We start from the raw sequence: 10,949 nt of genomic DNA on the forward strand, positions 1-10,949 counted from the left end.
TTCGTCTCAAAGAGTTTAGATGATGTTTCAGTGAAAATTACTACCAATGCATGAACAATCTATGGAATAATACTGTAAGTTGGCTATTGTTTTAGGATGTGTTTTGGCTCTGTTTTTCTCCAAAGGCCCGGCAAACCTGTGATACATTACATTATAGACACTATAAAATACCAGGAAAACCCTGTTATGGACTGGTGCACAGACCATGGCATTTTTGTCTTTGAGCTCAATGTTTTTAGGGTCACAGTGGATCAGAAAACACTGGGCCTGCTTAGGGCAAGAAATATCTCCACAATTTCATTAAAAATGAAAAAGAACAAAACTAGTCTTTATGAAAGCTGGATATTTTTATTTTTAAAGAATTACATATTAAATGCTAATTAAAAGTCCTTTGATGGACTGATGCACAGTGTATTGTATTTTATGTCTTTGAGCTCAGTGTTTTTAGAGTCACAACAGGATCCTTGTTGTTGTATGTTCATGCAGTTGGTTGTTAAACACTTGGGGAGATGTTTAACATTTTATAGTTCCACTTCAGCAATACTCACATACACTATATGGACAAAAGATTCATGTGTTTCAGCCTCAACAACTGCTAACAGGTGTAATAATATGATATGCTTTTAGTTTTGCAGCAACAGTTTAGGGAAGGCCCTTTCCTGTTCCAGCATGACTGCACCCTGTGCACATAGCAGGCTCTATAACGACATGAAGAAAAGCTCGATTTAAAGCACAGAGCCCTGATCTCAGCCCCACTGAACAGCTTTGGAATGAACTGGAGCATCAATTGTGCCCCACTATATAAATGCTCTTTTGACTGAATGGGCACAAATTCCCACAGTCTTTTGAAAAGCCTTCTCAGAAGGGCGGCTCACATAGAGGTCACACATACACCGATCAGCCATAACATTAAAACCACCTCCTTGTTTCTACACTCACTGTCCATTTTATCAGCTCCACTTACCATATAGAAGCACTTTGTAGTTCCACAATTACTGACTGTAGTCCATCTGTTTCTCTATATACCTTTTTAGTCTGCTTTCACCCTGTTCTTTAATGGTCAGGACCCCCACAGGATCACCACAGAGCAGGTATTATTTAGGTGGTGGATCATTCTCAACACTGCAGTGACACTGACATGGTGGTGGTGTGTTAGTGTGTGTTGTGCTAATATGAGTGGATCAGACACAGCAGCGCTGCTGGAGTTTTTAAATACAGTGTCCACTCACTGTCCACTTTATTAGACACTCCTACCTAGTTGGTCAGCCCCAGCCCCACCCTAGCGCCGGCCCTGTAGTTGGTCCACTTTGTAGATGTAAAGTCATAGACTATCGCTCAACTATTGCTGCTGTTTGAGCTGTTTGCGCAGCTTCATCAGTGGTCACAGGACGCTGCCCACGGGACGCTGTTGGCTGGATGTTTTTGGTTGGTGGACTATTCTCAGTCCAGCAGTGACAGTGAGGTGTTTAAAAACTCCAGCAGCATTGCTGTGTCTTATCCCCTCATACCAGCACAACACACACTAACACACCACCACCATGTCAGTGTCACTGCAGTGCTGAGAATGATCCACCACCCAAACAATACCTGCTCTGTGGTGATCCTGTGGGGGTCCTGACCATTGAAGAACAGGGTAAAAGCAGGCTAAAAAAGTATGCAAAGAAACAGATGGACTACAGTCAGTAATTGTAGAACTACAAAGTGCTTCTATATGGTAAGTGGAGCTGATAAAATGGACAGTGAGTGTAGAAACAAGGAGGTGGTTTTAATGTTATGGCTAATCAGTGTAGGTGTTATAATAGAATTTGGTAACAATAATACTTTTGGTAACATCGTGTATTATTCAACTCTTTGTTTAATAAAGACCTTCCAAAGTGCTACGCCAGGCCCCGCCCCTGCCTCGCTGCCCCGCCCACTCATTCATTCATATATGGTGTTCCGGAAGTGAGCGAGGGTCGGGTTAGCCAGTGCCTGTGTGAGCCGAGTCGTGGGGTGAGATCAGTTTCATATTCAGTATTTTACTCTGTTTACTAAGTGCCGCGACACGCGTTCAGCCTCATGTGAATAAATACAGCCTGTCGTTTCAACAGTGTCGTTCCTCATGTGCTGTTCCGCTCAGAAAGTTTGGAGCGCGGTGGTGTGTACGCGGGTGGTGCTGCGCACACTGTGACCGGCTCGAACCCTCGGTAACCTTACGCAGAAAATGGCTGGTCGCAGGTCCGAGCAGGAGCGTGTGTGTGTGCGCACAGCGGGCGGATAGAGACGCGTTTAGGAGTCGGTTCGTTCTCCTCTCGGAGCTGAGTAAATAAAACGCGTGTAACGGCGTGGGTTCGAGCGGCATCACAGAATGGTAGGATAATGTTTCACCTCCGTTATTTTTACTGTCGGACCTCCGACTCGGTGTAATGGCGTCTGTGTGTGGCGGTGTCGCTTCCTCCCTGCAGGACGTTTCTGACCGACTCCATTCAGCATATTCAACCCAGAGTCTGTATTATAACCTTCGTGCTTTTACTTTAACATTCATGGCATTTAACATAGTGCAAGTAATTCAGGGATAAGGGCCTTGCTCAGGGGCCCAACAGAGGCAACCTGGCAGAGGTGGGGCTTGAACCAGCAAACTTCTGATTACTAGTCCAGTACCCTAACCACTAGGCTATGTTTTTACTTTAACATTTATGGCATTTAACATATTGCAAGTAATTCAGGGATAAGGGCCTTGCTCAGGGGCCCAACAGTGGTAACCTGGCAGTGGTGGGGCTTGAACTAGAGACCTTCTGATTACGTTTACATTTTTGGCATTTAGCAGACGCCTTTATCCAAAGTGACTTACAGTACTGCGACAGTGTACAATCTGAGCAACTGAGGGTTAAGGGCCTTGCTCAGGGGCCCAACAGTGGCAACCTGGCAGTGGTGGGGCTTGAACTAGTGACCTTCCAATTACAGCTCCTGTACCCTAACTGCTGAGCTACCACCACCCTGCTTTGCATTTAAGTGAGGTGAATTAGTGTGTGTTGTGCTGGTGGATGATGAGTGGATCAGACACAGCAGCGCTGCTGGAGTTTTTAAATACCGTGTCCACTCACTGTCCACTCTATTAGACACTCCTACCTAGTTGGTCCACCTTGTAGATGTAAAGTCAGAGACGATCGCTCATCTATTGCTGCTGTTTGAGTCGGTCATCTTCTAGACCTTTATCAGTGGTCACAGGACGCTGCCCATGGGGCGCTGTTGGCTGGATATTTTTGGTTGGTGAACTATTCTCAGTCCAGCAGTGACCGTGAGGTGTTTAAAAACTCCAGCAGCGCTGCTGTGTCTGATCCACTCATACCAGCACAACACACACTAACACACCACCACCATGTCAGTGTCACTGCAGTGCTGACAATGATCCACCACCCAAATAATACCTGCTCTGTGGTGATCCTGACCATTGAAGAACAGCATGTTAAACCCAGAGTTTGTATTATAACCTTCATACTTTTACTTTAATTCAGGGATAAGGGCCTTGCTCAGGGGCCCAACAGTAGCAACCTGGCAGTGGTGGGGCTTGAACTAGTGACCTTCCAGTTACATTTACATTTTCGGCATTTAGCAGACGCCTTTATCCAAAGTGACTTACAGTACTGCGACAGTATACAGTTTGAGCAATTGAGGGTTTAGGACCTTGCTCAAGGGTCCAACAGCAGCAACCTGGCAGTGGTGGAGCTTGAACCTGCAAACTTCTGATTAGTAGTCCAGTACCTTAACCGCTAGGCTACAACTGCCCTCGAGGTGCAATTACAGCTCCTGTACCTTAACTGCTGAGCTACCACCACCCTGCTTTGCATTTAAGGAGAGGATTAAGAGGCAAAAGTGTCCCCGACTCCTGACTGGCTGCAGGTAAAGACTGACCTGAAGTGATGAGCATCACTACCAACATAAAGTTCTCGTCACATCCACACTACTGCAGATGTTTGTTTGTTTATTAGGATTTTAACGTCATGTTTTACACCTTGGTTACATTCATGACAGAAACGGTTCATCCGCTCACAAGGTTATATTGAACACAGTTATGGACAATTTACTGTCTCCAGTTCACCTCACTTGCACGTCTTTGGACTGTGGGAGGAAACCGGAGCACCCGCAGGAAACCCACACGGACACGGGGAGAACATGCAAACTCCACACAGAAAGGACCCGGACCACCCCACCTGGGGATCGAACTCAGGACCTTCTTGCTGTGGGGCGACAGTGCTACCCGCTTAGCCACTGTGCTGCCCACACTACTGCAGATACATCTAAACAGGGATAAATATTAATGCTACTGGGTGGTACGGTGGCGCAGTGCCTAGAGCTGTCATCTCACATCAAAAAGGTCTCCAGGTGGCGCAGCGGTAAAAGACACGCGCTGCAACCAGAGCTGGATTTCGAAGGAGCATCGTTTCGAATCCAGCTCTGCCTTCACGGTCGAGGCTGGGCGGCTATGGACAACGATTGGCCTGTTGTCCGGGTGGGGGGCGGGACTTGAGACCGTAGGGGATGCTCTCTCAGGAACGGGGCGGTTGCGCCCTCTGCTGGCTGGTTGGTGGCGCCTGTATGGAGACGGGAGGGGGTGTGGCGGAGTGTGTGATCCTCCGTACACAGTACTCTGCCACGCTGCACTCGTCAAGTGTGGGTGATAAGACGGTCGATTGGCTGTGCACGTTTCGGAGGAGGCGTGGAACGGCCTCGTCAGCCCCAATCAGGAGCAGGAATCCGCACTAATGAGAGGATGATAGATGGGATGAAATTGGACGTGCTAAATAAAAAAAAAAATTACTCCAGTCAGTCTACAGTCAGTAATTGTAGAACTACAAAGTGCTTCTATGTGGTAAGTGGAGCTGGACAGTGGACAGTGAGCTGATCAGTGTAAACTAAAACGAGCCCACCTGCCGTATTCATCGACTGGAGGGGCTCAGTTATTAAATCGTATTCTTTTACCTTCCCAAATATGGCTGGCAGATGAAGCAGGGAGGCCAGATAATTAACGTGTCAGTTCCTCTTAATTGGTTGAGCGTTAATTTACCTCAGGTGGGATTGTTTCTACTTATTACAATTTCCTCCTCACAGATTTGCCAGCTCCTCTGTTGGAAACCTGCTTTTTTTTTCTTGAAACTGTAATGCCGGGCTTGGTCCGGTCTGGATTCCGGAGGGCACATGAGGCCAGCACAGTTGTATGTCTTTCTGGGAACAACAGCTGAAAGGTGCTGCAACACTGGCTGAATTCACAGGAACGAAGATAAAGAGTGTCGACATTTGCGCAGGTGTAAGACTGGACCGAGCCTGTCATCACAGTCTCACTGAAAATAAAACAGGTTGCTAACAGTAAAGCCAAGCAACTCTTTTGGGGAAAAAAAGCATTATTAAATAGAGGTACCATCACCTAAAGTAAACAAACCTTTAATGAGGTGCAGAGATTGAGTGTCAGGTGCATGGCAGGTAGGCATGATCCTGTAACCTGCACCTCCAGCTGATCTCTGCGACATGTGGACCTTCATATCAGGACATAAATGTCAGGAGGAAAGGAAACAAGCCAGTTCTAGACTTGTATTTGTTAAGGCACTTTTTTTTCTGTCCAGTTCAAAAGACACACCCAGTCATAGTCTGTTCTTCTCAAAAACACACCAAGGAGAATCAAGTATTTAATTTAAATTCATACAGACATACTTCAGACAAGTCCTGTGAGCTGCCTTTTCAGATCACATAGAGGTCACGCTGTTAAAATAGTGTTTGTTTTTGTAATGGCAAGCTCATGGTCAGGTGTCCAAATACTTTTGGGCATATACAGTAGTATACACCGATCAACCATAACATTAAAACCACCTCCTGGTTCCTACACTCACTGTCCATTTTATCAGCTCCACTTACCATATAGAAGTACTTTGTGGTTCTACAATTACTGACTGTAGTCCATCTGTTTCTCTACATACTTTGTTAACCCCCTTTCATGCTGTTCTTCATTGATAAGGACCACCACAGAGCAGGTATTATTTAGGTGGTGGATCATTCTCAGCACTGCAGTGACACTGACATGGTGGTGGTGTGTTAGTGTGTGTTGTGCTGGTATGAGTGAATCAGACACAGCAGCGCTGATGGAGTTTTAAACACCTCAATGTCACTGCCGGACTGAGAATAGTCCACCAACCAAAAATATCCAGCCAACGGCGCCCCGTGGGCAGCGTCCTGTGACCATTGATGAAGGTCTAGATTAGAAGATGACCAACTCAAACAGCAGCAATAGATGAGCGATCGTCTCTGACTTTACATCTACAAGGTGGACCAACTAGGAAGGAGTGTCTAATAGAGTGGACAGTGAGTGGACACGGTGTCTTATCCAGTCATACCAGCACAACACACACTAACACAGAGGTTTTCAACCTATTTAGGAATACGTCCCCCTTCGTGTGCCAAGCGCGACTTGCGCCACCCACCCCCCCCCCCCCCCCCCCTCGCGCCACGCCCCTTCCCCTTGGTGGAACGGCACTCGGTCGCGCATACCTTGCGCTGCTTCTGCCATGCCCCCTCCCCTTGATGAAGCGCGAACGCGTATGCTAAGCGCTGCTTCTGCCACACCCCCCTCCCCTTAGTGCCTTAGTGAGCCACGGCTCGATCGCAGATGACTGGTGCGTCCTCCGCCAGTCTCGTGTGCCGCCGGTTCATAATAGTAATCTTGTAGTGCCACGCCACCCTCCCCCGGTCAGCCGCTCACGCCCCCCCCAGACAAGTGGCCCCACAGGTTGAAGACCCCTGCACTAACACACCACCACCATGTCAGTGTCACTTCAGTGCGTAGAATGACCCACCACCTAAATAATACCTGCTCTGTGGTGGTCGTGTGGGGGTCCTGACCATTGAAGAACATTATGGAAAGGGGGCTAACAAAGCATGCAGAGAAACAGATGGACTACAGTCAGTAATTGTAGAACTACAAAGTGCTTCTATATGGTAAGTGGAGCTGATAAAATGGACAGTGAGTGTAGAAACAAGGAGGTGGTTTTAATGTTATGGCTGATCAGTATATATTAAGTAACAGATGAGCCCTTCTTTTCTTTTACGATCACAATCAATATTAGACAATTATAGAAAATCCAGGACTGTTTCAACCTCATTACAAAACTGCAGCCAAAAAGATTTTAGTAAGAGCACAAAGTACAATGCTGAGAAAGGTAAAAAATAACCCATGAGTACCGGCAAAAGACCTGCTAGACTTTGCTCTCTTTATGTGACCTCTAAAAAAATAAATATGTGTTGAAAATACTATACAACACTTCTGTGACAACGTTTAATATAATAATGATTAACTGTTCTTGTTATAACATAAATGCTTACTGTTACACTTTCAGAAAAAAACCCACTGAACTCCAACACTAAAACCTCATTCCAACTGAGAAGTGTTGAGTGTCCATCGTGGTTTGGATCTTGGAATAGTCCACCAATCAAAAATATCCAGCCAACAGCGCCCCGTGGGCAGCGTCCTGTGACCACTGATGAAGGTCTAGAAGATGACCAACTTTAACAGCAGACTTTACATCTACACGGTGAAAGCAGGGTAACAAAGCATGCAGAGAAACATGATCTGTGTATAATCCTTTGGCAGCCCAGAGGTTGTTTGGATTAATAAAAATTAGATGCTAAATATAACATTAGTAATGAAAAAAGCTTAAAAAATAAAAAGGTGGCTGATCTTGAATTATCAATATTAAAAATGTCAGTGCTGAATTACTATGCATTATAATCAATGTTATTTTTTTGACATTCATTGTCATGTTTTGCTCTTTTCCAGATTAAGACCTGATGACTGTGACTCTTAACAGGGACGGAGACTGATGGCTTCACCAGTAGAGGAAAGTGACTCAGTAGAGGAAGAGATGTTCAGTTATTTCTCAGGCAGTCACAAACTGATAGGATTACTTCTTCACTGGTAGGCTAACAACCAAAGTTAGCAGGCTTACATGGGGACTCTGGTCAGGACCTTCAAAGCCATTTGACCGCTACAGGTTTATCGTTGAATATCAGAGCCAGTCAAATGGATTTTGTGGACAACTAGTTTAGAGGACACCCACGGACAACTAGTCCGATCATCGACTACCCTACACAATCCAGTTCACTTCAGAACTACCTTGAGGATGGAGTGAAACGGACAATGGTGGTTCAAGAAAGATTCACATTATGATTCTAGTATTCTAGAAAATTCTTATTTAAAACAGGCGGTGGCAAATGCTGCCACAATGCCATAACCCAAAATTGCCAATATACAAATACTATATGGACATCTAACATCAGGATGAACAGTATTTCAGCAGAAATGAATGAACCAGTAAACAAAGCGTTATATTTAAATTCTGACGTCATATCTAATGATTTAAAAGTGATGGAAGTACAACAAGAATCACCCCTAAGTGATACTTCTAGTAATAACCAATGTGATGAGGGCTCTAATAACATAACCAAAGAGAAAAATGTACCGATACAGGATCTTTCTAATAATTCTGGGTCTGGAAATTTTACTAACACTGAAGACTGTATAAACCAAGAAAAGCCAGAACAGAGTCAAGACTGCAATAATTCAAACTGTGAATCCCAAATCCCCTGTTATAAAGGTCAGGAGAACGTTGAGGTAGCACTTGCTGAAGCGATGACCAGTGTTGAAGAAGCGATGTGTCAAGAAAAAGTGCTTGAACCACTAGATTTAAGGCTTCCGAAAAAGAACAAAGAAAACGACAAGTGTAAATGGCTTCTCGATCCTGGGAACAGTGTTTCACTGATAATGGAAGTAGATGAGATTGACGATGATACTCAGTATGTTGAAACGGGGGAGAACGAAGATGATCATACGGACAGTTTTGACCTGGACGATTGGGATCAGCATCCTTCGGTTGCCATGTCACCTACATATGAATCAAGCATGTCTCCTGATCTAAAGGATACACTTCTCATTGACGTCGAGGGCATTCCATACATTCTTACTCCAGATGGCCAGAAAATCCCACAGATCGACCTCGGATCCTCTGAGTTTGATCTTACGAGGTCCTTGGGTGTCGAAGATGCTGACTCTGATCAAGAAGTGTTTCTTCCAAATTTGACGTTAGGCAGCTTACCTGAGGAGGAGAAGAATGTGGAGAGTAAATCAGCTGAAGACCAGGCTGGACAGACAACCTTGCCACCCTTGTCTAGGTTTTCCTCCCTTCCTGTTCAGATTGGGGCAAGTAATACTGACTCAAGCACTCCAATCCTGCTTCTTTCTCCATCTCAACTTCAGGCACTCAAGGCATCAAATTCTAATCCAGGAGTTTTGACTCTGTCGCTACCTTTAACCCCTGCCCCCAGTATACAGTCCCCCCCTGTATTTCTTGTTCTTTCATCTCAAACGCCCTCTGAACCTCAAACTAAAATGCCCTCCATATCACCTGTTGCACTTTCATCATCTTCAGGTTTACTTGACTCTAAATCAGAACCTGTGTCCTGTACTACTGCTACAGACAGACTGCTCTCAGGACAAAATAATCCCTGTAACCTCGCTTCTTCACCTACCTCACCCACCTCCTCCAGCACTTTTTCAAACCTGGCTAACCAGTTGAAAACCGAGGCCTGCTCTGACACGCCTACATCTTTCCGTGAAGCGCTACTCAGATTAGCTGTATCTGCTGAACAAAAAAATGTGAACCAACCCAAATGCAATGAGGAATCTTTAGCCTTTAACCACTCGTCTTGTCCTGAAGCGACTCAGGCAGAAGGGGAACACCACAACACCGACGGGTCACAAGTTTCTGAGCAGACTTTCATCTCGGTGGACAAAACAGACTCTTCATTAAAGCCCATTTTTCCTAAAGACCATCCACTGCAGTCCTCCACATCGCCTGTTCATCCCGAATCAGCACTACTTCCAGAAGGCCAGGATTCTCAGGCATTAGGCCCACGGCGCATTCTCTACTGTCAGTACTGCCCACGGATTTTCTACTTCCTCTCAGACCTTGAACGCCACTCTATCACGCACTCCCAGAAAAAGCCACATGTTTGCCAGTGGTGCGGCAAGGCATTCAAACGCTCAAGCCATCTGGAGCGACATAAGCATATCCACACAGGTGAGCGCAACTTTGAATGCCAGCTCTGCCCGCGGCGTTTCAGAGAGGCTGCCGAGCTGACAAGGCACCAGCGTGTACACACAGGAGAAAAGCCTTTCCAGTGTCTGCTGTGCCATATGCGCTTTGCCGAGCGCAACACCCTAAGGCGACACACTAAGCGCAAACATCAGGGTCAGCACCACGAAGCGATGAACGGGAAAAGAAAAGCAAAAACTGAGGGGATGCCCGAGCAGGAGGAGGAAAATGCAGAGTGGTACAGTTCAGCCGTGGCTGAGATGGAGTCGGACAATGACACGGGAGGAGAATGAAAGTAAAAAAACTTTATTTACAAAGAGTTTGCTGTTTGATCTTTGTGTTCTGTTTTCATCTGGATGCATCTACACTTAAATTCCCATAATCTGAGTACCTAATTAGCTAATTATTTTACTGTAGTATTATAGAGCTAAACATTGAGGTTTTAGAATAAGCATAGATTATTTTATCTTAGTAAATTTGTAAACCCTAGAAAACTGCCTCACTATGAGCAGATAGTTTGATGGTGGTGTATAATCCTGCAGAAGCTGTCATTCTTTCTGATTATAAACAGTCACTTGCTGAAGTGCAGTTCAAATACAATACCAAACTGTACAATTCCAAACTGAAACCCGCCATTCAGATGCTACACACTTCTTTAACCCTTTAATGGTCTGCTTAACCATTTGCGTTAAGTCTAAATACTTCGGTAAAAATAAGAGATGTAAAAAATCTTGTTTGGTCTGTACCTACTCCTTGGTTGACGTGTTAAAAATATTGGTAGATGGGCCGCTGAGGTGGCGCAGCAGTAAAACACACTAGCACACCAGAGCTGGG

At 45.4% G+C, this 10,949-nt stretch overlaps 1 protein-coding gene across 1 annotated transcript; it reads left to right on the top strand.

Moving 5' to 3' along the window:
* The first annotated feature begins 7,357 nt into the window (after nt 1-7,357).
* LOC134310212 (PR domain zinc finger protein 1) lies at nt 7,358-10,548 on the top strand. Its single transcript, XM_062991751.1, has 2 exons — nt 7,358-7,567; nt 7,802-10,548. Exon 2 carries the CDS (start codon nt 8,303-8,305, stop codon nt 10,406-10,408), a length of 2,106 nt encoding a protein of 701 aa, XP_062847821.1. The 5' UTR covers nt 7,358-7,567; nt 7,802-8,302; the 3' UTR covers nt 10,409-10,548.
* Nucleotides 10,549-10,949: the final 401 nt, after the last annotated feature.

Source organism: Trichomycterus rosablanca, chromosome 3 (genome assembly GCF_030014385.1).
Source record: "Trichomycterus rosablanca isolate fTriRos1 chromosome 3, fTriRos1.hap1, whole genome shotgun sequence".
NCBI lineage: Eukaryota > Metazoa > Chordata > Actinopteri > Siluriformes > Trichomycteridae > Trichomycterus > Trichomycterus rosablanca.

Bases quoted from the DNA above. Each gene is read 5' to 3' on its own strand.
- LOC134310212 (XM_062991751.1), top strand. From the start codon at position 8,303: ATGAACAGTATTTCAGCAGAAATGAATGAACCAGTAAACAAAGCGTTA.